At 39.8% G+C, this 26,190-nt stretch overlaps 2 protein-coding genes across 4 annotated transcripts; both read right to left on the bottom strand.

Annotated features, from left to right (window-relative positions):
• Nucleotides 1-9,824: 9,824 nt before the first annotated feature.
• Nucleotides 9,825-17,909, bottom strand: LOC104478488 (carboxymethylenebutenolidase homolog). Of its 3 annotated transcripts, none has more exons than XM_010118839.2 (6): nt 17,716-17,909; nt 14,996-15,217; nt 14,087-14,194; nt 12,874-13,016; nt 11,357-11,448; nt 9,825-10,329 (listed from the first exon to the last, which is right to left on the bottom strand). In XM_010118839.2, the coding sequence occupies exons 2-6, from the start codon at nt 15,208-15,210 to the stop codon at nt 10,150-10,152; spliced, it is 738 nt and encodes a 245-aa protein (XP_010117141.1). In that variant the 5' UTR covers nt 15,211-15,217; nt 17,716-17,909; the 3' UTR covers nt 9,825-10,149. The 3 variants fall into 3 exon arrangements, with proteins under 3 accessions (XP_010117141.1, XP_086596509.1, XP_086596510.1); XM_086740383.1 differs by lacking the exon at nt 17,716-17,909 and adding an exon at nt 17,452-17,600; XM_086740384.1 differs by lacking the exon at nt 17,716-17,909 and adding an exon at nt 17,494-17,578.
• Nucleotides 17,910-21,076: 3,167 nt separating this feature from the next.
• Nucleotides 21,077-26,113, bottom strand: LOC104478490 (carboxymethylenebutenolidase homolog). The gene is given in 6 exon segments (XM_086741483.1): nt 21,077-21,262; nt 21,926-22,017; nt 22,469-22,533; nt 22,667-22,764; nt 22,766-22,890; nt 25,781-26,113. Coding segments are annotated over 5 exon segments (552 nt in total). The 5' UTR covers nt 22,883-22,890; nt 25,781-26,113; the 3' UTR covers nt 21,077-21,082.
• Between the last annotated feature and the right edge of the window lie 77 nt (nt 26,114-26,190).

The following is a 26,190-nucleotide window of genomic DNA, read 5'->3' as shown; positions in this document are numbered from 1 at the left end:
TGGTATGAGATAACACTAAGTAAATACCTAGATGAATGGATGGCTGATGACCTGGGCCAAAAGTGAATAGGGGAGAGATATGCAAATATGCAGGCAGAATCAAAACAGGCAGAAAAATCTCCTTAACATGATGAGACATTATTGGATGAAAACACATGGGGGGTTAGGGATTGCAACTTCAACATCCCTGCCACCACAATTATTCTGTCCCCACAGAAAAAGGAGGCAGAACCGTCTTGGTTTTCTTTAGGCAGCCTCTGATCCCTGATAGCTTGGGTTTATCTTCGTGGTAACCTGCCCTGTAGGAGCTCTGGGAGCTGCCTACTGTTGTAGGGGATATTTCAGTTTGTGTAGCCCATCCAGGGAACTGCCCTCTGTAGGGTGATCTGCAGGCATGACACAAGGTGTAAGCTCCATCTCTAAGGGAGCTCAGATGCAGTTTAAGTCTTACAGAAAGGAGATGTCATCAGCCTCTGTGACCATGTGAAAACTGAGTCTTTACCCATGGGAGGTTCAAAGTCCTCCCTCATGAGAAAGTCAGAGAGAACTGCTGGTGCTGAGATGTTAGAAGAGCTTGTTCCAGAGGTGAAAGGAACTGATCCTCCAGATGAGCCCTGAGCTACCTTACCTTTATACCCTGTCATAGCTGGTGTCTCCACCAGTTCTCAGCAACCTTGCATACATGGTAAAACATTCCCACACTTTGTAGAGAGGCTTCTGTCTTCTAATCCTCAGTTTCTAATCACAGAAGCACGCAGAAAGGATACATCCAGGATAAAAACATCCATCCTATTTTGTCCTGAAATGTTTAGGTCATTATGTTGTTCGTGTTACCATGCAATGGACAGTTCTTCGGCAATACTTTTTCTTTACCAGGAAACTAAGCATCAAAGCTGCCAGCAAGTCATGGTGCACACTAAAGGTGAAGACAGCAAACAGTGCTTAGCACTTCTCAAGTTCAGGCTCTGTTTCTAGCTGGACTCCAAAATTGTGCTGATGATAGTTACAGATCTGAAGACTAGAGATGTCATGTGAAGCAGTACCATATTATTATTTCTGACATACAGCAGTGCAAGCAGAAAGCGGTGAAAGGATGTACTGAACACATTTGGAAAACTCCTAAGTAGCCTTAGCCAGTAGGAGTGGACATACCAAGAAAGTGAAACCAAACTGTATTATCCAACTCGTGCAAAATAAGGAACAGAAAAAGAGTTTTTGGCCTTAAGTCACATGGTGTTCTTTTGTACCTCCATAAATCCATAGTAACTTCACCAACTACAACAGAATTGCTTCAATTTGCAGCACATTGTGGCTCAAATTTCACTTCTATTCCAAAGGCGATAAGTTCAGAATTATTCCAACAAAATTACAGGTAGTATAAAGAGAAACTAGACTGAGGAGTAACCCCTTCCTCCTCCCCCAAAAAAAGCAACCCAAAAAAGCCAGTAACATCCCCTGCCACAACCAAAACAAAATAGGAAGAATTGGAATCCACAATTCACTTCTAAAATAATTTTATTTCCTGGACACTTCTAAAGACTTTTTTTAATAAAATTTTTAAATGGTTGGATTTTGGTCCACAGTGATTCTAAAAATACAAATGCCAGTCATTTCTGGAGGACCCCAGAGTACCCAAAGTGGCTGCATATCATTTCCCAAGCATGTAGTTTTGAGGGACAAGTGACACTGCTGCGCTTTACCATTGTGCATGTTTAGTTCAGTACTAGCTCACTTCTGCTGAAAAACCTCACAGTGCAGCTGAGCTAGCAGAGATCACAGGCTTGCACTACAGAAAGTTGGTCTTCCCATGTGGGCACATCTATATAAATTCACTTAAGTTGTCACTAGCAGCATTGGTCTTTTGCTCAGCGGAAATTCAGTGTTTTTCTCCACAACCACTGACCCAGACTGGTGAATGTGGCCAGCTATCAGTGATAAAACCAGGACATTATGTAGATATTTTCCTCCATTAGGAAAGACACAGATCAAAGCCTCTTCCATATTGGCCATGTAAACTCTTTAAAAACTATCCGTCTCTTGGAATCCCTGCACTATACTCCACTATTCCTTCAGAGGAGGAAATGGCTAGGGTACTTGTGGTGATCTGGCTGGATCATGAATTAAGTGCCTCTGGTAACATTGCGCAGTGGCTCCTCAGCCACAGCTTGGAAAGCTGAAAACTCTCCAGCTAATGCATTATTTTCTTTCAGTGATCTCATGTTTAAAGTATAATTTCCTTAGTCTTAGGCTCTACCGCAGGGTCAGTAAATTCCACATTCAAAGATTTTAATTCCTTAGTGAGTGACAAGCTGGAATGGCAATTTGAGCCCTAATCCCTCTCTTAAGTGGTGAATGGAGCATCTTGTCATTAGTACATCAGACAGATGCTATCAAAGATATCATGGGAATAGCAGACATCAGCAATTTGAGCCATCTGGAAAATAACAAGAGTTGGGATGGTCCCCTCTCCACCCCACCAGCCTGCAGGAATCTTTGCTGAGCCCTTCCCGCCTGGTATAGCATGAAACAGTGCAGGTATCTTTCTTTTCCTTTCTCTTCCAGCTCTTTTCCTTCCTTCAGACCCACCATTCCCCCAATCTGCCTGGGGGAGAAGAAGGCATGAATATTTAAAACTTGTTCTACTTTATTCATTCCTGTTTTATTTCCTTTCCCTCTGAATTGCTCTCCAGCTCCTTGTCTTTCTGCCATAACATCCAGACATGTTCTTCTTCAGCCCCCTTTGCATGTACCACTTGGCATCACCCAGCAGAAGAGGTATATTAGGGCTCAGCAAGGGAAGGGGGTAGGGGAGATCCTAGAAAAATCCTGGATGCCCATTTTTCCCCAAGTTGCTTTTGTCTTACTGAGGATTAACTTTCACCATCTCACCAACTTTGCTATCTACTTCCTGCCATTATTCTGGGCTCAGCAATTCCTGGGAATTTAAGTTTGCACTTTGGCATAAGGTCTACAAATCACCCAGCAACAGCCAGGAATCAACACAAGGCCACCTGTCTTTTACAGTGTCGTTGCTCACAGTATGATGGAGAAAAGCTTAGTGACAGCGAGGAGTGTTTATCTCCTCAAATCTCTAGGGCACCTGGAAATAGAAGTGTCCCCTGCCTTCCTTCTCCAGTGCTGACCCGCTGCCTCTCCTTTGAGGCAGATCTCCCTTTATCTTTCTCCACAGAGGGGCTCTACCCCCACTTATTGTCACTGGCTTTTTGCTCCTCTCCAACCAATGTACCTCTGCTAACATTATCCAATGTTAGCCAGAGCTGATTCTTGGCCCATTAAGTTTGGGAGATGGAGGGGAAGCATGGGATACCAGTGACTTTCAGGGAGCACCATCCCTGCTAGTGTCTTTCTCCACCCAGACATGCCACTTCTGCCTGTCCTGCCTTACTGTCTGCCTCCTACACCTTTCACTTACCTGTTTGTTTTTTCATCCCTTTGTCCTCATGGACAGACAAGACTTATTCAGCAGAGTCTTGGCAAGCAAAACCAATCTGTACAGGCAAGATGTACATGGACTAGTGAAGGTGGCCTTCAAGGGTCAGTCCCAGGTCTCTTTTCCTCTTGTTCACAGTGTTTCTTTTCCTTCTCTCTGAGGTCCTCGAATCCTCTAATTTTCCCACAACTCTCTGATTTTCAGCAACCACCACCACTCTCTGCTCCCTTCGGTGCCTGACTCCCACACCTTTCCCTTTCACAGCAAACCATGTACTCCCTCTTCATCCCACTTGGTAACTCTTCACTCTTTGCCTCTTCCAGTTTCACCACTTCTGCCTCTTTCTTCCTTGCCCTCCCAGAAAGACCTGAAAGCTGTGCTACCTCTTCCTATTCTGTGATTTCTGCTGCTCTGCCTGTAGTCACCTGCCATAGGTAGCTACTTGCAGACATTTAGTCTGCAACAAGAGAGAAAAGTGCAAGAGTGAGGTGTTGTACAGACAGATAATGAGGGCTGGACCTCAGCAGTATTTTGTAGAGGCAAAAAAGATGGTATTAGGTGCACTCTAGCCACATTGCCAGCCACTGTAGTACAAGCCCAGTCCCAGCTGGAAACCCTTTGGCTGTGAAGAATGATTTCAAGCTGACATAACCTGCTAAGGTGGTTTAAGCGAAGCGCCTTGCTGACAAGGCCACACAGCTTTAGCCTGGCACAGGCTGCAAGCAGAACAAGTAGATGGCCGCTGGCAACAACTGTGACAAAGCCAAACACAACAGCGTTGCTCTCTGCCTTGGCATTACATAGCAAAGCGACATCAGCAAAGCGTGGGCTGAAAACAAGCAGCAAGAAATAGCATTGCTGCAGGGCATTGTTACTTTTGTTTTTCTGGCTTTGAGTGATTTTAATGATGTGATTCTATAGTTCCATTAGCTAAGAAGGTTCCACCATTTATTTTTTTTTTTCTTCTGCTATTTATTATATTCCACTATAAAAAGAGAACATTTCTCTGGGTATCACATCTGAAAATACAGGTGTGATATACATCCTGTATGCATCAGGAATACCCTTGAACAGGAGAGGAGCCCTGCTTCACCTTGCCCTGTGGAGCCAGAAGTTGATTTCCCCTGTAGCGGATAACAGACAGGAGTGAGCCCATCTCCTTTATTTTGACCCAGGTTATCTGTGTCTCTCACAAAGAAAAAATCTGAGCCAAGTCAGCTTTAAACCAGCTAGGTGAACAAAGCAGGGAAAACCAGGGACAATAGCAAGTGCTCATTCTATTCAAACCATCTGACGGGATCACTGCTAACCTACCCTGAGCTGCTGCCTGCTGCACACAGCTACTCGCAGCAACAGGGACCGTCCCACTGACAGGGAGAGTTACAGCAGCCCACTCCTCTCTAAAGCCACACCACAGAGCACTACAAAGTACAGTGTTTGCAGATACACTACCCCTTCTGCTACGTCTCCTTCCCCTTGCGAACACCAGTGCCTAAAAATTCCCTTCAGCTTTCTGCTCAAAGGAGTCAGAGGAAGCAATACTGTTTTGTCTCACCTTGTTGTTTTAGCGAAGGACATAAGGTTTTTACTTGTGGTTAGCCACCCTTCTGAGGTATCTTGGCAACCTTCTTCATTTTCTAAGGATTCTGGGGAAAAAAAAAAAGAAAGAACCTTAAAGAAATCTTCAACAATCTGTAAACTCAACACTTGGAAGAAAAACTAAAGAACAGTTTTATAGTGCAGTTGGAATAATTTCCAATCCCCTTAACAAATAACATTATCATAGCTTTGCTGAAGTTCATGGCAAACTACCAGCCCAGATGCAAAGTTTCCTCACTAGCTCTTAATATAGCAGTGGCGGGAAGGGAAGGAAATGTATAGCCACAGGTGCCACCATCTGCTTCACGGTCTGAAAGGGGAACTTTGTTTTGGAGCTTTTTTAGCCCATTCCACTCCCCGCTTTCTGAAATTAAGCATTCTGTTACGTGCTGGACTTTGATAGACTTCAATGCCAAAGATGAGAAACAGGCAAATCAGTAAAATGTGCTGAGGGAGGTTTCTGAAGGCATAAAGAGGAGACAGGCACCAAACTCCCAGTACTCTACTCAGTGAGCTCCGCAACAAAGTACTCTCTGTGGCTCTACCTTTATTTTTTCTCATCTTAAATGAAATGAAGCTAGATTGTTTTGTAACAAACCTGCTTCCCTGAAAAATGGTCTCCTCACTACACCTTTCTAGAGGCTAAGCTACCACTCACTGCTTGCAGTGAAAGACATTGAAATGCCATTAGATTAAAACCTATGCTAGGTAGGCAACTACAGTCCTAAATAACAAGCTTAGTACCCCTGTGGATGTAGCCAAAATGAGTTACAAGGGCCTGAGATGGGCTGGAGCTGAATCTATGTGTATAGGCACCTCTACCACATCCTCCATCAATTCCCCAAGTTCCATCAAGTTCAACTTCTGGTCAGTCTTCCAGCTCTGAATCCTCACTAATCCAGCACAGCAATCATTCAGCTCCCTCCCTAGGGCCTCCTCTGAAGAAGGCAAAGCCAAAAAAAACCTTCCAAGACCTAGCAGCAGAATTCCTTGGCGCCAGAGGTTGCAGCTGAGGAAGGAGAACTGCTCCTCACACCAGTACAGCTGGTGCTGTGCAGAGGCACATATTTTTAAAGCAAGTGCACAGTCTTTTATAATCTACCAAAAGGCATATATACTATCCTACCAGGAGATACTAGATATTTTTTATACTGACTCAGTGCACATTTTTTAATGGGAATATTGGCACTGCTGTGTACGCTTGCACGTGTGTGTGAGTGGGGAGTTGGGGAGCGCTTTTCTTTGTCCTTGCTGACTATGGCTTGTACACTGAAAGCCCATTCCTGTTTGGAGTTTAGGAGTCAGAAAAGCTGAGAAAAAAAAATTAAGATAAAATAATGACTATCTATTTTAGACACTACAGTAAAAATAAAAAACAATAAATACTAACTTGAAGGAGAGGAGTACAGAAAATGGAGCAGAGTCAGAGTCATCTTGTTAATTAAAAATCATTGCCATAAAGATTAAACTGAAAACCCATAAAAGAGCTCTCACTCAGTATGTAAAAAAAGTAAGCAAATAAAGAAGAACTAGAAGTTAAGTCTGTGTAATATTAAACTGATTAAAGGTACTTGTGCCACAGAGCAGAAATCAGGACCTGGAATTTGACTTCCAAGAAAGCAGAGGATCCAGTAGTTCATATTTAAACTGTGGTTTAGTATTTTCTTTTATGTACAGGACCTCAATGTTCTTGTGCAGAGGAGATTAGCAGCAATGGGCAGGATACATGCTCTTCAGGACTCTGATCTCCACCATGTTCTGTTGTCCTGTCTATCTCCAGTCCTTGAGGTTTTCCTCTGGGAGACCTCTTTCACTTTAGTCCATACAACTTTCTTCACTCAGGCATCAAGGATTCCTCACATGCAGGCCATGAGCCTTTCTCTGTATAACACTTTCTCAGTGACCAAAATCACACTTGGTCTACAAAAGTTGAGATTATGGCTTTTCTAGGCTCTCCCTTCCATTTCGTCCCTGTACCATGTGATTGTCCCCAATAGGGTCTCACTTCCCCATATTCCATCATGGGTTACCATCAGCCCATTCCCTCTGTCCTCCTGCACCCCAGTATCTCGGTTGCTCTTCACATTTTCTTAGTCTATGTCAGCCCTGCATCCTCTGACAACCCCTACGCAAGCAGTTCAGGCTTTCTGCGTGCAGAACACAGTAATACAAAGAACTGATGAATCCACACCACACTATTTTGCTCAGTGCAGTGCGTCTGTCTCCTGTGTGCTGTCCAGATTTTCTAGCAATGTAGGAGAGCTAAACAGCACCGAGGACTTCACTGTTTTGTCAAATTTGTTTGGAATTGTTCAAAGGGCTCTAAAGTTACTAGAAAGGAACTGACAAGACGGCACAATGCCCAGGGGAAAAAAAAAGCATCTGCGTGAGATCCCCTTACTGAGGGGATCAGACCTTACATATATCTACTGTCTACCCCAATGTTTTTTCTGCAGTTAATTTAGCGTATATGAAGGCTGCTCGGTCACAAACCTGAGTTTGTAATGTCTAACCTATGTGCCAATATGTCAGTGCTCTCTAGACACAGAGGATATTCTCAAATGTGAGTTTTGAGAATGTGTGTGTGTGGTTTGTAGTAAAGTAAATGTTAACACTGGCAAAATTCTCAGTTTTTCCTTTTAGATCCCCTATTTCTACAAAAACAAATACATAATGAAATGCAATACCTGTCCTACGGCAAGCCACTGAATTTTCCAAGGGCAATGAATTTTGACACAATACACCTCAGTTTCACAGTCTTCCCCTGACTCAGGAGAAATTTGGCAAAGCTTAGCCCAATTCCCCAAGACATCTGTTCATTCACATAAAAAAAAAAACAAGCTGTAATGGTTTGCAAGGCAAGATATTACCTTCTGAGAAACCAAGGCTCTTTTATTTAAAATTCATGTGAGACAGTAGTTGTAGGAAGTTCAGTTTCCTCATCTCTGTCTGTTTTCATAGCAATCCTGATAAATTGGGCATGAATCCATAGCTGGGAATTGAATTCAGACTTTACAGACTGCCTGAACTGCATACCCACGTTGCTTTCTTCCGGGAAGGCTTGTGTGCCGTTGTCCTCCCATCACCCCACGGCTGCACATATCAGACATGTCTGCACCAGCACATGGAGGTATCTGCAGTTCTCCCATGTGAAATTGTTTCTGCTTTATATGCTGTGTCCAAGACCATGTCAGGACTGGCAGGAAGCACAGAACTCACTGTCTGACCCTTCCCTCTGTCTGTACATCACTGGGAAGCCACATAGATCCAGCCTAAGGACAGGATCAGGGAGGGCATCATGGAACTTCTCACCTCCGGTGTGGAGGGACTATTTTTACCAGCATGACTCATGGCAGCAAGTCCTCCAAAACAGTGAAGCAGAGACAACCATGCTCTGCAGATCTGAAGATCTCCACCATGAGAGATCTTTCTCTGTGCTGGCTGGACCCACTAAGAAGAGGTTCATCTCTCCTGAAATGGAACAGCAAGGAGATGGGAACACTGTGCGCAGCGCCTAAACCAGAGAACAGCACTAATCACTGACCGAGGGCGTAGGCCAAGGAGCAAGGGAAGCTTTTGCACTTTTACCTCAGAGGTCCGCATGAAATCTTTCTGAAAGACAGAAGAGTTTAATATCAACTCTATGTGGTGCAGGGAGAACTATTTTCTCATGGCAGATACATGGTGCATTGCAGGAGGAAGAGGAAGGAGTGACATGAAGAAGGAGTCTGAGATGGAGAGATAGCTGAAGAACTGCTAGGGATGTGGGAGCTGAGGTAGGACCCACCTGGTGGGAGACACTGAAGCAGAGGCACTACGGAGTTCAAAGACACACATGCAGCTGCAGCTCCATCACAGACAACTGAGTGCTGGCCTGGAGTGTGAGCCAGGGGAGCCAGAGGGAAGGTGTCTGAGTGAGGGAGCTGCCAGGCATGGCTGGCAGAGCTAACTACAGAAAGAAAAATATTCTAGGGCAACAGAAACAACTGAAGAGCTGCACTTTGAAGGGTAATATTTTGTGAAAGCTGAAGGGGCTCCCTGGGCTCACAAGGGTTTCACTGAGGGGAAATGAGCCACGACACATGATGTCTCTGACCCCAGGGAATGAAGAAGGACAAACACAGAGGCCAGCCATTCTGTGGAAGAAAGGAAGGCACTGGTAGTGGTTACAGGCTACCAGTAATGTCTGAAAGATATTAAAAGAGATTATCCATGTCAGTTGACAGACATGGAGTAGATAGTAAGATGTTAAAGGAAACAATAAGGTGGTAGCCAGCAAGAAATTCCTGCCCTTCTGAGCTCTCCCAATACTAGACCAGTCTGCAAATGGAAGAAGAGGAATTAGAAGTCTTCATTCATATTTTCTTCCTATGCTCTATGTATGTCAGATGATAGTCTCCTATGCTTACTTTTTCTTCCTTCTCTTCTGAGTTTTCCTGCTCTTCACGCTCTCTTCGTGGCCCACCCTCTTCCGACTTGTTCAGGTCCTTCTTCTCTGGTCCTGCATATTCCTCTAATCTCCTCACTTCACTCATGGTTCCAAATTTTCCACAGCCCCTTTCAGTCTGTATACATTTCTTCTCATTGTCCTGCTCTCTTTCCCTCTTTCCAGCATTATCTCAGGCTCTGTTTTTATGAATTTGGAATAGGATATTCTGTTTCCAAGAAAATGTCCCAGCCTTCCAAACCAGAACTATATTTACCTCAAAGCTGAAAATCTCAGAGCTCAACAATTCTAAACACGGCTTTTATGAGAGCATTTCCCAAGCATGGGCAGAGTTTCAATTATTTTTTTATTATATTGACATTCATATAAAAAAGTTAAACTTTCAGATTCTAGAAAATATCCCACATCAAATTCCAATAATTTTAAGATACAGAAGATCACATTTAATAATTTTTTTGACAATTATGGCTTTCAGCATTTGAAAAGCCATTTCTAAGCATCTACACAGAAAATAAGAGCAAATAAGGAGTCTTACTGCAAAAGAGTTTTACAAAATATTTCTATGGTTTTAGAGTACATTTTAAGCAATATAGTCTTTATTAGTTTCTGATTTCCTACAACAATTTCTTTATTTTATGGGCATTTATTTATACTAAATATACTTATTCAGCCAGTTGATCATATCCTTTCTTCCTTCTTCAATATAAGGTTTATCTTGAGGATTGATATCTTCTCTTTTACGATGCACAAACCCATGAGTCTGTCCAGGGTAAATTTTAACTTCGTAATCAACTTTACAGTTTTGTTTAAGCTTCTGCTCCAGTAGGTTGACCTGTAACACAGAATGTTCCATGTTGGCTGAGTATGGAGTTAACATGTTATGTATTTACAATCCTCAAATTGTCCTGGGTTTTTTTTGGTTTTTTTTTTTTTTTACTGTTCTGGGAGACATAGTGTGTCCTTGCCATCATTTTCTCTTCTACTAATTTTATACCCAAATGCATTCCTGTTACTACATTTTCTTTCTTTAACTAGGCTTTTTTCCTCCAGTAAAATAACAGCATTTGATAGTATAAAACTGAAAAAAAAAAGTACATGGGTTACTGTAATAACAGCCAATAAAGATAAAAACACTGCTCAGTGTCATTGTACAAGTTACTATTGATAGACTCCACAAAAAAAAAAAAAAAAAAAAAGCAGGGCAAGATTTTGAATTAATTTGAAATTGAGGGAGGATAGGCACAGATACAAAATTGGCAGTTAAAGGTACTGGCATTTTTGGCAGGAAAATCAAAGCTAACAGCACTGAATGAAAGCATATCTTCTTCTTTGATCCCCTTGGTAGATAATAATCTTTCTCCAGTCATTCTCCACCCATGCTCCCCAAGAGCAGTTGGCAAGCATACCAGAAAGGAGAAGCTCTGCAGGACAGTGGAGGAAGGAAAAGGATAGTTGCAGGATTTCTTCATTCTCCTGCAACTAGCGATTCCACTGGCACAGGTGGGCACATTCTGTTAAATTTTTTTATCCCACTGGTATGATTAAAGAGGCTGTCTATCTTAAACTTAACAGAAGTCTTCCTTTGACTACCATTACGGATTCTTGCTCCTTTCCTCCTAGGAACTCTCATATCTATATCGTCCATATTTTACAATTTGAAACAGAAAACATTTTTGGTGTCACTGTAAAACTCTTTGATTTGGGGATAAGCAACACAAATTTGTGTAGATCTACTGTAAGAGATAGTGAAAGCAGAAGAAAAGTGCAAACTAATTTTCTGGCTTCTCTTAATTAAGTACCAAATTACAAAACAAGCATTAAAAGCATAAAAAGACATATATCTCTGATTGGAAACTCACCTTATCCAATGGTATGAAATCATCTTTTTCAGCAAAAATGAAAAAGGTAGGGTGAAGCAAATTGGATCTGTCCTCGAAGAACCTGATCACTCCTAGGGAAGTGAGAGGCATATGAAATAAGCCACGCTACTTAAAGTGGTTAAATCACTACTAAAGCTATATAATCAAAATAAAAGACATTATGATCACTTAGAGCCGATTGTTGTGTAATAAAATTAAATACACTTTGCTTAAAAGTTCCTTTTGTTATGAGACCTTCCTGTATTTTGGGATGCCATTAAAGATAGAAAGACCAGCTCTGTTTGAAAAAGTCTGGGAACAATAATATGTTTGCCACCTTCCCATTTCTCTTTGGGCATCTTCTGACCGCCATCAGAGACAGGGTCCTGTGAACGATGGACACTTCAGAGCTGGTAGCCTCTAGCCTGGTGTGGCCGTTTTTCAGATAACTATTAATATTCATAATTCTGGATACATGGCTAGGATTTCAGTGTACATGTATTTATACTGATAACTCGTAACAAATTTATATTGTAATCTTGACTATTCTAATATATTTGAATTTAAATATCAGTAAACCTAACTAGCTACCAACCTGGCCACTCTTCTCATTATTGGAATTATTACGACAGAAAAGTAAAAGATTAGAAAGTAGCATTGATGAATTGACTCAACTGATCAGCAAATCATGCAGCAAAAGAGTCCCCATAAACTTTCTGGGAAAATACTTTAAACTTTCTTTCACCTCAAGTGAATATAAATTGCTCTGCATTATACAGAAGTTCAGAGGTTTATAACAAAAATAGTAAAGGTCACAGAAATGCATTAAGAATGGAAGAGTAAGAGTGCAAGGATTAAAATGGTTTGTATTAGTAACAAGTAACTACTACCAGGAGTAATACTGAGGGATAAGGGGTTCATGTCACGACCTGAAGATCTGCAGCATCAGACCCAGCCCAGAAAACTCAACAGCAAAAAACACTGCACTCTAACAGCAGGATAGCAAAAAGATTGTGGTGTATCACTACTGACATGTCTTTTCCTGCTGGCCCAATGGGGAAATAGAGTACAGACATCTTTGTCACACAGGTTCTCCAAACAATGAAAACCAGACAGTGGGCAGCAACCCATCCTGAGGCTTATGCAGACTGAGGTAAGCAAGATACTGAGGCAAAGACCCACCTCATAGTAACTGCTGGCTCCTAAAAGATATGTCCAGAAACCATTTTGTCATCACCAGCCAAGAGGAACCTGAGCCATAGTGAGGCCTTGGCATTTGGTGTCCCTTGTACGCTATGTTGCACAGAAGCGATCCTGGCTATGCCACTTGAATACATGGATCTTGCTGGCTATAATTATCTCTGTGCAAGAATGTGAATGTGTACAATCCAATTGCTTCAAGATTTTGTATAATAAAATTACCTTCTTCTTCCATAAGATGTCTCACTGAGTTTTGTTACAGTAATACTCCTGTTCTGGTCATGCATGCTCACAATGTATAGGCATTTGAGACTTACCATAGAGGGACACCCCCGTTTTTAAATGAGGATTTTTCAGCATCAGGTGCTGTACTGCTGCTCCACCCCAGCAAAATCCAATGGCACCAATCTTCTTTGCACCGCATTTTTCCCTTAGGTACTTCAAAACGACATCAACTTCTCTGAGACATGTAAATGAAAGTGAATTAAGGCTCTAGCTCTGTCCCCCTGGCCTCCGAGGTGGCTGCTCTGGGTATCAGTGGGAAGTGGTGAGTGACTTCATTTGCATCACTTGTGTGTTTTCTCTTTCCTTCACGCACTACACTGTCTTTATGTCAACCCATGAGTTTTCTTGCTTTTGTTCCTCCTGTTGTCTCCACTGTCCCTCTTGAGCAGAATGAGCAGATGTATGGGTGCTTGGCTGCTAGCTGGGGACAACCCACAACACTAGTTTACTATTATTCGTTTTTAAAATGTAAGGGAAACTCCAGGGGAGAAGATCAGTCTTCCTAGATCATGGTTACTAGAACCTAAGGGGATTTATAAACAGCAATCCAATTAACTTCACAAATGACAACAGTTGTCTTACAGGCTAACATAAATAAAAGTTGACACACAGTCACTCAAGAGCATCCCACTATCACAAATGTGACTATAGGTAAACTATCTGTCATGGGGAAGACAAATACTTCATGAAATTGTGGAAGCAAATTTGAAATTGTTTCAAAATCAGCAGTAATGTTATGCAATTATGTTACATGTCAGATAAAAATGGGGAAAATACAGCTAGAGGAATGGGAAAGTAGTTTGCTTTGAACTAGCTGGAATCTGATAGGGAGCAAGACTATTTTTCTCTAGTTAAATAGTGTTTGGTGGCTGTGTTTGCACCCTAGCTGAAACCCATAGAAGCTGTGCCTGCCTGTGGGAGCTGCATCAAACCAAAGTGGAAGGAGTGAGTTGTATCTCCTAGCCTTTGCCAGTTCTTTTCTTTTGAGTCATTAATCTCATTTCTACTCTCTGCACAGGCAAAGACTGGTCTTTTTTATTCTTATTTAAAGTTCCACTTTTCTCCAAAAAGCACCCCTCACATAACCGTGAGCTTGACCCACAAACTGCATGAAATTTCTGTTTGTGGACATCCAGCTAGATTTGACCCACTAATAACTTAGGAATTAATTCTGCATCTTTACTGGGGCAAAAACTCCTACTAAAGAAGGATGCCCGCTCGCTGCACAAGGAACAACAATTGTACTTGTCTGTTTTGCCAGCATCTCGAGTTTTCAGCCAGTCATTGAAAGTTGCCCAGTCATTAGAAGGTTTCCAAGCTTCTTGGCCCACAAAAAAATCTGGGCAGATGGCTCTGCAAGAAAAAATGAAAACATTATGTCCATTAAATAATACTGAGAAAGGATTAGAGGGAAGTCCATGTGTACTACACAAAAAATTCATTTTGATGAATACATGCAGAATTTAATCTACATCAAAGCACTATACAAGCAATCCTCATTATTTTTCTATGTCTAACAAGGAGACTTAGCGTAAATTCCAGATACATTTTGCCCTGTTAAAATTGATTAATTAATTTGACAAATTGCTGGCTGCAATTGAAAATCATTAGCGGATTCCTAGTGAATTAAAAAAAAACCAACCTTACAGTTTACATAGGACGTACATTTGGGCAAAAAGGAATGCTAGCCCAGTAATATAGGAAAGGCGATATCCAATATGCTTTTCACACATTTGAGAACTTGTTTCTTTCTTTGGCACAAGCTGGTACGTGGTACTTTCACGGAATGATTTTCAGCTTCTCTGGAATTTTTACCATAACAGCAAAGTTACACAGATACTATGTCGGGAGGAAGCAGGGTGCTTTGGGCTCATGGAGGTGCTCCAATAACCCAACGAAATATGCAGAATAAGATTTTTCCATGTTTCTCCTCTTTTTCTTTTGTACTTTCCTACTATGTCATTAGGGTAGGACTACTCAACTATGTTAGAGTTCTTATACTGTTTTAACAAACTGGAAGCTCTTTAGAGAAACCTGTAACTGAAGTGTATGAAATTATTCCTGTTTGTATAGTTTATATTAAAAAAATGGAAAGAGCTGGTTCAATGAACTTTCTTATTAAAAAGACACTTTGAAAACAGTACTATTTCTTACATGTATCCATTAGTCGCAAGCATATCAGCCATGTATCTCGTGTTCGGGAGTTGCCATCCAAATATATCATGAATCACAATCACAGCTTTGTCTGTGCTGGCAGCTGGTTTGCAAATATACGCCTTGATGTGCTCAACCTGCACTTCCTGCCCACGGCCTCCATAGTCAAACCTGTCTCCAATATCACAGGGGCAGGGCCTTGATTCATTAGCCATGGTGATACTAAAGAAAAAAAATATTCAGTTGTGAATACCACAGCATATCACCCTGAAAAAGATCCAAATACAGCAGTATCATAGATGGTTGAATTTTTGAGTCATCACAGTAATATTGGGAACATGCTGATTATTGTTAGATCTAAAATGCAATATTAGTCAATAAGCCCATTGGATTGTTTTTTATAAATAAAAATCTTGTTAGATTTATTTATGTTTTGAACTCTTCAGCGAGGACCTGGTACATAACTAGGATTTCCATGCCCTAGAGTAAGTAATGCAGTAAAAATAAAGTTAAGATCAACCAGTCAGGCAACTATCACCCATTATTTAAATAGCAATGAAGCTGGTTCTTTCACTCTTCATTGTGTGTATGTCCCTGTCAGGAATGTATAACTTTCTTTGCTATAGACTGTGAAGGCTTAATACAGTACTTAGCATTTTAAAGAAAAAAAATCCCACAGCTACTATGTAGCAACATATAATTAAACTTAGATTAAATGTGATATTTTCCTCCAGACACTTAAAATATTCCATAGCTGATTTTTTCAATGTCAAGATCTCCTTCTTCTAAACCAGCTTTATCCTCAGATGTTGCAGACTTTTGAAGGAAGTTGCTTAAGGCAGGTGCAAAGAAAATATACCAGCGAAAGCCAGAGTATAAAATCATATTTATTTAATATAGGAATGCACTCAAACTCCAAGATAGGAAAAAAGAAAACTGAACATAAGGGAAAATTCCTTAAGTTGAAAAAAAAAAACATTTGGCTCAAAGGGTAACAGCAGATGTGGTTAATTTTTTACAAACTATTGCTTAAATGAAAAAACCATGTAATTCACAAAGGTCAAAAACACCAGCAGAATCTGGTTTATGTAGCTCCTTGGACCCAAGTCAATGATTTTACGCCATCAACCTTCAGTTAACCAACTGGGTGAACTGACTTCATATTGCTGCAAAATGACTCAAATAACTTATTTAAATATGCACAGAGCATCTCCAGATTATTAAAGAACATGGACAGAATTTAGATGAAATTTTACCTAAACTCTCTACAGATAAATTCTGTGTACTATCTAAGAAAACTCTGCTAATACACAAACAAGGATGTTCAAACTTGACTATACCAAATACACGGACAGAGAGAAATGGGGGAAAGCAAGTTACTGAACAGTCCCTGAACTTGGGAATTAAGTAGTTGTGGCACTATAGGGACAGCTTTAGGAAAGTAAACAAACAACCTTACAACCAGGAGATTTGCACAGATGTCCAGGGACCAAGATGTTCCGGATTTGCAGACTTTAAAATTCAGAATACCCTAAGCAGTATTAACAGGGCTAGGGTTGCAGATCCTGTCAGATTTCATTTTCACAGATCAATTCAAAATGAGCTGTATCTTATTTGAAAGCTGTATTAACTCAGGGCACATATTTACACTAATCCTAATGTTTGTTTTTTTTTTAAATAAGTCACATCCATCCATAGGTAGGGGGTTTATTCACATGTTGTAGTCTCATATATAGGACTTCTAATTTAAAATAAGTCTACAGGAAAAAATGAATTAATAGATGATCATATAAGACAAAATACAGTTTATATATGTAATAGGAAAGAGTTTATAATTAATCTTCCACTCACAAATTATCTCCTTTTGATTAGACTAAAATAAAAAAAAAACATAATAGAACCAGCAATTGTATGTTAAAGAAATATATATTTCAGAACTCCAGAAACACAAACACAATGCCCTTACCAGTCAGGATATCCTTAAAGGCTTTAATTGCAAACATTTCACATTGTGTGATAAAACATAAAGCAAAATACTAAATATGACATACTTAAAGTTGCAGGCATAGCAGCTGAGGGAAAAACCTCCACGCACAAGCCTGTGAGGGGTTGTGTTGGCTTGTATGGTTTAGAAGCCATATAGACTTGTAAGCCCTGTAGCGTAATCAAAACGTTTTGGTGTTTCTGCATTTGTCATAGTATGCACTATATGCAAATAGCATTTTTTTCCACTTCTGAGATGCTACAAAAACATTCCTTAAAAATTAATCCCCCTCCCTTACATCTAACAAAGGTATTCTTTTAGGAAGATCTGTAAACCCACAGCTTTGGTGTTCCACCATCCCCACCTGCAAGCACTTGAGCATTTGAAGACCAAACAATAACTTACGTTTTCAGAAACCTGAACCTACAACCAGAAAAACATAAATATATTGCTGTGTGGCTCGTTCACTTACAGACTCTCCTGACTCTTCCTCCTCCTGAGAGGTCTTCCTTACCTAAGGATGGAAACTAAAGGGTCTCGGAATCATCACCTCTAACAATCAGGAAAGAAATAACACCCTGACGGCATTTAAGTGAGTATGCACTCTTTAAAAAAGCACATAGACAAAATGCAAGTCCTCCAAACATGCTGAGTCAGACCTCAGTAGGCACTTGTTTTACATTCCTCAGAAGGAAAAGCCATGAAAGTTTTAAAACCAAACAAAACCCACACATACCTGTAGCACAGCAAGTGTGTGAGAAAGCAGAGGTTAAGTTGCAAGAGCACAGCGTGGATGATTACCCCCAAAAGAAAGTGCTAACTCATAACACGGAAGGCGTAAGTGGGAGGATCTGGTTTCTTCAAACGAGTTATGTAAGTTGCTGCCTTTATCTTTGCATATCGCAGAGTCACAAAGCTAAAAGTTCACTCTTTTTAAAGCCGATAATTGTACTGCTAGTGGAGGCAGGGTGTGCCGCTTTGAGGAGTACTGCTATAGCTGAGTGCCAAAGCTTTTTTTAACTTCCACAAAACAGTATTAAGAATCACATGTCTTTCCAGCATAGGAAATATGTTGACTTAGCTGAGCAATTAGTTTTGACAAAACTTTTTTTTTTAAAGGGTGTTCCTTTGTTGTTAAAGGTTGGGTTACTGTAACTTTTAAACATTATGTTGGCATTGTTATTTCCTTAGACTAGTCATCCATTGGTAAAAAACATATCTAAAATCATCAGCAGGGTGAGGTAGTGAAGTAAAGACATGATTTCAAAGCTCCATACAAGACAGAGCTTATACAGCATAGGAAAAATATTTTATCTTTCAACAGGAAAATGAATAACATGTAAAAAGGTAACAGTTTTGTAGATTGCTGTACATATCATTGTAATAAATGTTTAAAATGCTGATACATTTTTATCTTATCACAGAACATTTTTAATTTTTTTTTTGCTTTTGAATTAAAGTGACTGCCTGATCCTTCTCTCTCTTCCATTCTCCAGAATTTCTTTTTATTGAATTATTAGGATTATTCTTTACAGAGCTTTATTTAAGAATATTAGCACTCAAAATTCATTGTTTCCTCAGAGGCACATCTAAAAAGTAGCACTAAATGCACTAACATGCTTTTGCCTTGGGAAAGTGACCAGTCTCACAATTTAGTTCTCACATATAAGCTGTTTTCTCATATTCTAAATAACTTTGTCAATGCTTTTTATTTACAATTCCTAAAATAAAAACAAATTAATGAAAAAAAGCCTACCAAAGAATTCCATAGTGAAGTCATAAGATTCAAAACCCAGCCCTTTTGTTTTGGTTTGGGGCTTTTTCCACTTGTATACTACAAACAATAAATTATACCACACAGGGAGCTTAGATACTCCATGGCAACTTCAAAGAACACCAGTAAAATACATGCAAGAAAAATTGGTGGTTTAAATCATTCCTAGAAAAGAGAAACGACAGCAATGCTTACAGGACCTTCTCTTCCCTGGAGTTGCTTAACCACATTTCCACTCCCTCAGCCACAATAACACAGCTCCAGAAATTCTTCTTTATACATAAGACCATTCCCCTTTACCTTAGTATTAACATTAAACTTTAGAAATCAAATGGCTTTTAATTTAATTTCCTGCTGTTTCTGTGTTCCTTGCTAGGCACTCCATGCAATTTCTTTACTTAGAAGTCAAAACTTAATTGAACACATGAATGATCTCTGTACATGCAGCTGGTTGCACTTTGTACTGTAAACACATACTTCTTTTGGATTTCACATTTCCAGCTCTTCCTCAGCGACTCACAGCTTTATCATGAAGATTTGGCTGTACTTGCAGTTAACTCGTAGCTACCATTTCACTGCAAATAAATGCTGCCTCTCAGTTAGTTTTTTTTCTTTTTGCTTAGTCACACTGGTAGTGTTACAGCACACGTGCCGTTTCAGTATTTACAAATGACTGCTGTTCTCTAAATATATGACCCGATTGTCCTCTTGCACACTAGCTAACCGTCTAATGCTAATGGAACTCCATTAATTTGAGGTTATCTAGGTTTTATGCTGGGTTAATTAAGGTACAATAAACTTCTAGACCTCTACATTCTTATCATGGAAAAAAATGTGGTATGAGAGCTGTATCACCCAGGTAACACCTGGATTAATACATTACATATAGATGGTATGATATGAAAATCAACAGTTAAACAGCAGTTGCAGGTCAGAATTCTCTGAAGATCTCCCCACAGGAGACACAGAGGACCAACTAGCAGCACATAAAGGAGGAAAATGTGGATGGAAAAAGCAAAAGAAATTAAAATCCCATTGAGAAAGAGATAGTTAATATATACTGTTGACTATTTTTAAATGACTCCACAATGTATATTTCTCTGATAGTATATCAGTTTAATTTCAAAGATTGTCATTAGTAAAATTAAGGCTATCCTAAATTACATTTTCTTCCAATTAAATCACATAGCAGTCTTTATCAGCAGCACCAAGAAGGTGAAGAGAGACATACATTCTTTTCTTTCTTTTTTTCCTTACAACTTTAGAAGTAGCAGCACCCAGTGAAGATACTAGGCAGCTGGTTTCAAACTAACAAACGTAAGCCTTTCTCCCCATGAGGCATAATTAAACTGTGGAAGTCACTGTTGGAAGATGCACTAGAGATCAGCAAAGGGACTGGCAAATTCACAGAGGCTAGGTCCATCACAGGCCATTCGACACGCTGCTTTGGTGGCAACATCCAGCTCAGGAATCCCCTGAACGGTTGGCTGCCAGGATGCTGAGCAAGGTGGGGATATTCCCTACGCAGCCACTGCTGGCCACTGACAGAGGCGGGGTGCTAAAGTAGATGCAATATTGAGCTGATGCAACACGGAGATTTTTGTCATACCATCGACGGAAAAATTATGTAACAAGATAGGATATGCAAAAACATGTAACATTTCTTCTTTAAGCACCAACCATGGTTTGCAAGTCACATCTTAACATGCCTTGTCTACAGATTGCATTGTACTTTTGAATTCCTAAACTGAGCAGGAAATACTCTATAGAGTTTCACAGAACCAAAGGTAATCTGAGAAAGTAGTACCCCATCTGAATAATCTTAGCCACTAATTTTGAAACAAGATATGCCCACTTATGTCACCCGTTAAATACACAACTGCCACCAGGGTACAAGTCAAAAAAGCCTGGTGTCTCAAAATGAGTTTCACCAAACAGTGCATTCGTGTCCCTGAGTTTTGAGCTTGTGATTTATGCAGAAGTTAGATGAACAGTGGCCATAATACACAAATAGATTATTTTACCATTAGTCTATTACTTATTTCAAGCATTAAGATAAACCTCAAGGAACTGGAGAATATTTCACAGCATATTAAAACATGACACTGCTAGGTAAAATCTGAGACTTCTTCAAAAGAACATAATATTAAAGCATCAATTGGAATCTACTGACAAAAATGTCTAAAATATTCTGATTGCCTATTTCTGTAATTTCTACTTCAACAAACTCTCCCTCCCAATTTTCTAAAATATGTTATTGAAAATCAAATTGTGTTATTTAGAAGTGTATTACATAATTGTGTTACAAATTAAATTGCTTGCTCTTCTATTAAATGTATTTATTCAGCCAGTTGATCATATCCTTTCTACCTTCCTCAACATAAGGTTTATCTTGAGGATTGATATCTTCTCTTCTGCGATGTACAAAACCATGAGTTTGTCCAGGATAAATTTTGACTTCATAATCAACTTTACAATTTTTCTTTAGCTTCTGCTCCAGCAGGGTGATCTGTACTACAAAGCATAGTAGTAGTTATATTAATATAGCCATATTCCATGCTGCCACTCCTCATCTTATTCATAAGTCAACTCCCTAATTTATCACTCAAGCTGGACAAAAATAACCAAGCTCCATATGGGCAAAACAGAAAGTAAAATCATATAAAGAAAAACAACCTTTGCAGTAAGAGTCTAGAAAATTTCTTAGAATATAAAGGTATGTCCAACAATCTGCAGAGATATGGATATAAGAGAAGTATTGCCTACATGTGAAATATATGACAATGCTAAGTACACTACAACTGAACAAAAAGCTTCTAACAGACTCTATGGATGCAATTCAGCATATCCTACACAGTTTATGGGTTCCTAGGACCAACAGAAAACAAAGTCATAAAGCAAAAGATAGCTCCCTGAGTAGAGTACTCCAAAACAGCAATAAAACTTTGTTACCTGGGTTACTAGCCAGACTTTTACAAAAGAGACTTAAGGAAAAAAAAAAAAATCTGGTTTTGATTCTTTGCCTAGGTTAGTAAGCCCTTCTATGTCTAGCTCCACTTTTCTGCTTATTTTTTGACCTTCAAGCACTATTAGGAGGCTGAGTTTTGATTCCCAATTCAGGATGGAAACAGAAACATGCAGAAATGAAAGAAGATGGAGGTTATTAGCATACTTGACGAAGGGGAATTAAGTCATCTTTTTCAGCAAAAATGAAAAATGTAGGGTTCAGGAGACTGGATATATCATCAGAATCCTTGATTAGTCCTAGAAAACATTAAAGAATCAAAAAAAAACCTCTTCAATTGACTTTTAAAGTAAATCCAGATTTAAATACAGTGCTTTGCTGCTGCAATGAAAAGTTTCATGTCTCAAGTATGCAACTATAAATGCCAGCTTTATTTTCAAGCTACTGTAACCATGGCTCCAGAAGCATACCCTCCTCGATTAAAACTCAATTTAAGCCAGTTTATTAAGATACAGACTGAATAACTGAATTAATAAGACTTGAAAGATTCCTTCTGTGCATACAAGCTTGAGTTCTTTTGAACTGAGTGGGAAACTCACTGATTTAGCAAGTAGTCCAAAATTTACATTCTGAGAATGTTAGCAAAGGGCAGCTTAGCTATCCCAGCTTCTTGAGCAGAACATAAAAGGAAAGTTGGTGTTAAAATAACCACAATCTAACTTTACAGAGCAACTAGATCAAAAATAACACTGTCTGCTCCCAGTTGAAGTTCTAGCTCTGCAGCATGCACAGCAATAGTAAACAGGAAAAGTGAGCTAAATTAGGAAGGTGACCAAAGGACAACATGTATGTCTGTCCAGACCTGAAATAAAGACATGACTGCTATGACCCATTCTGAAACTACTTTTCTTATTAAAAATACACTTTGAAAACAGTACTATTTCTTACATGTATCCATTAGTCGCAAGCATATCAGCCATGTATCTCGTGTTTGGGAGTTGCCATCCAAATATATCATGAATCACAATCACAGCTTTGTCTGTGCTTGGCAGCTGGTTTGCAAACATACGCCTTGATGTGCTCAACCTGCACTTCCTGCCCACGGCCTCCATAGTCAAACCTGTCTCCGATATCACATAGGCAGGGCCTCGCTTCATTAGCCATCTAGGAATCTGCAGAAAGGATAAACTAATATAATTTATTTGCAGCAATGACTGTGCTTATGGGTCACAATCTTCATGCAGTCCCCACAGCGCCCTCCAGACACCTCTGCAAGGTTAGAAGTGAAAGCTCCAGGTGTTTATTGTACACAGGCTCTTCACACCAGCCCAATCTGTTTTCCATAAATATTCATGAATTCCAGGTCAGTCAACACAAACCAGGAGTGCAATAAGGGCAGAAGGAGGGCTTAGGTCAGTTCACCATTCCTAGCTTTGTGCCTGAAGCAATCCAGCATGTGATAACTATATTTTCATGTGATGGCCCCACATACTGTACTTCATAGTCATTCCTCTCACATGGTCTTATAGCTTCTCCTCACAGACTAGCATGTGGTAACCTCTTCTTGTTCTCCCTGTGAGACCCCACTGTCAGCATGCTGCCTTTCTGACCAGTTTTTCCCTTCAAGTTTTCCTTGTGCATGTCCCCTTTCCCTTCCTTTACGGGGAATCCAAGGCTGCTGCTGCTGTGTACATGCACTTTGCTGGGCCCCTTGTATCCCCTACTGCCTACAGCCTTTCCCTGGGAACCCATCACTAACTGGCGTCTCTAAAAATTCTAACAAATCAACTTGAGGAAGGTAAATAAGGAGAGGGTTTTCTCTGAGAGTTACACAGTATGTAATCTGAACTGAGAGTGGCCAGAGGAATATAGAGACACACACCAGTGCTGTGTATATAACATATCAAACATCACAGAGACATAACTTCTCTAAAGGTACACAGTTTAAAGGACAAACTAGTCCTTTATTTTTCCTCAAGTGAAAAGAGGTTTCTGAAGCATTTATGACATAAGAGGTCTTCTCAGAAGAACTCCTCAAGCTCAGTTTAATTTCTTGTTCCTTTGAACTGGAGATAGGCCACTGTAGGATCTTTATAAAGCTGACTAACTTTTGTCGCCCTCTAATCTTCCCCCTCCACCAAGCAGTAGGTCGTCATACACAGAGCCTTTTTTCTACCCTAGTCTGAGAATCTGTTTAACCTAGCTCTGCCACCACTCTTAACTGATCAAGATGGCAAAAGAGCAAGTCTCTCTTCCCATGCAAATGCATGCACTGAATATTCCTTGGTCTGGCTGGTCCCCTTGCTACAGTAAAATGCAGCATGCTGGCAATAAAAATAAAATGCACTCTTCAATGCTTAACTATTTTTTGTTAGGAGTATATCTTAACCATTCATCCCCTTCTAGATTTTCTAACTAAGTCAAACAGATGTCAACTAAGACCTTTAATACGCTTCCAATACTCCCTCCACTAGTAGTTTTTCTGCTACAAATGTGTGTAACATGGTAAATGGTATTAAAAACAAATCAAGAAAACACAGTGAACAACAAAACGAGTTACTCCAAACCTGCCTCTTTACACTAGTTACGCTCCTTTCACAGGACAACGGTGCTTTGGAGTGATACAGGAGAAGTTCCCAGCACCAAGAACTGGCCCCCTTTAAGGACATCTCAACAGTGCCTTTTCTGAAGAAAGCTCATCTCCTGACCTTCCAAAATCAATCACCATATAAGCTCCAAAAGATACAGCTGCAGTTTAACCTGTCAGTCAGGCTGACTGCAGCTTTGCTGGCATTACAGTGGGGCAGAAGTACCTTTTCCAAATCTCAGGCAAAGCAACCAGCATGAGACTTCAAATGCAGTCTGTATAACTGACGAGACTTAGAACAATTCTACGATTGTGCTTGCCGGCTGTTTCCCCTCACAGCAGTTCATCTGAGTAGTAAGATGGCAAAAATTGATTTCTATTTAAATAAAAGACTTGTTTCTTTTAAAATAAATCTGTTTAAAAATACATGTCAAAATACAAGCTGTGTTAAACAAAAATAACAGTACTGCCAAGCTTTAATAAAGAAAACCAACATGCTGCATCAATATTTTTTTTTTAAATGTAATGACTTGAAGAATGTTTATAAATTATTCTTAGGAAGGGGTAAATAATATCGTACTGCTGCAACAGTACGTATCCCTACAAATATGCCAAAATTCACAGCATAGCCTCTCTTTGAATAGAGTGAATGCTTGGTACAAAATACTCATTAAAATGACATGGATGCAGATTTTCAAAAGTATGTAAGAATAGTTTACAAAAGGGCTTAATAGAGATGTTGAGCAGACCATGAACAAAACACTTTTTTCTCCCTCCACCCCATATAATTTACCTGCCACAGCTAAGAATAATACATTTAAGTAAAAATTGCAGGAACTCATTATTTTAAAAGTTGCATATTAATTGAATTCTAATTTTAAGCCATACATAATTCAATCATCACAAATTTAATGAGCAGAACGTTGTTGATTTAGAAATCTGATTGTATTTGCAGTTTAGATCAGCTGTTTGCACTTGTAGTCGAGATCAGCTCTTTGTGAAATTTCAAATTAAATACAGTGCAGACTTCTCTGCAGCTGAGACATGTGAAGACTTTTGAACCTATCAGCTACTTAGGTTTGATCTCCACCTAAGAAATCAGACGCATTACCATCTCTTTTGACTTTTCTTTCAAAGATTTATGAAGTGTGAATTTCATCATAACTTTAAAATCCTGCATACCTTACCTTTTTTTTTTTCCAAAAAAATTACTCGCTATACTTCAGAGTCTCACAGTTTTAGACACTTTGTCACATTTTGTCAAGCCCACACACGACATATTTACAGCCCAGATATGGCATTTCCATTGCCTTGATTTACCCTTCCCAGTTTCAAAATTTAGACTAGCACATAAGCCCCTCCTATAAAATAAAACCAAATAGTAAAACAATTTCTGTAAGACCCAGTTTAGGCAGACAGTCTGATCTGTGAACTTCTAATGTTGTGGCCATAGCACCACAGCATCTGTGGCTCACCCACAGTGGTGAGCCTGGGGCTACAGCATCAATGCTGAAATAGGCAACAAGACTCAAACCAGCTCTAGCTTGAAACACGCCTGTGCCTTCTCCTTCATCCTTCTATTTATTCTTCCCATTGCTCAGAAACACCTCATCAGCCCTTTTCCTGCTTCCTCTATGGTTTGTCATCAAGGTGGCAACTCCCTATCTGCTCATCCAGCAAGCTCTGATCCTCAAGCAATAGGAATGCCAGACATGAAACTGGAAAAAAATAGTCTCCACAATAGCCCATACTACAGCAAAGGCTTCTCTTTAATGAGCACTGGCAATGCTTGGATGGCAGAAGTTCAGATTTACTAGTTGCTATTCTTTGAATGCTACTTCTTCAGTGATATATATTTGGGTTGCCCAAGGTGCATCGCCTCTCA

Source organism: Chlamydotis macqueenii, chromosome 2, assembly GCF_036417535.1.
Source record: "Chlamydotis macqueenii isolate bChlMac1 chromosome 2, bChlMac1.mat, whole genome shotgun sequence".
Classification (NCBI taxonomy): domain Eukaryota; kingdom Metazoa; phylum Chordata; class Aves; order Otidiformes; family Otididae; genus Chlamydotis; species Chlamydotis macqueenii.
This window is presented reverse-complemented; position numbering and strand designations above follow the sequence as displayed.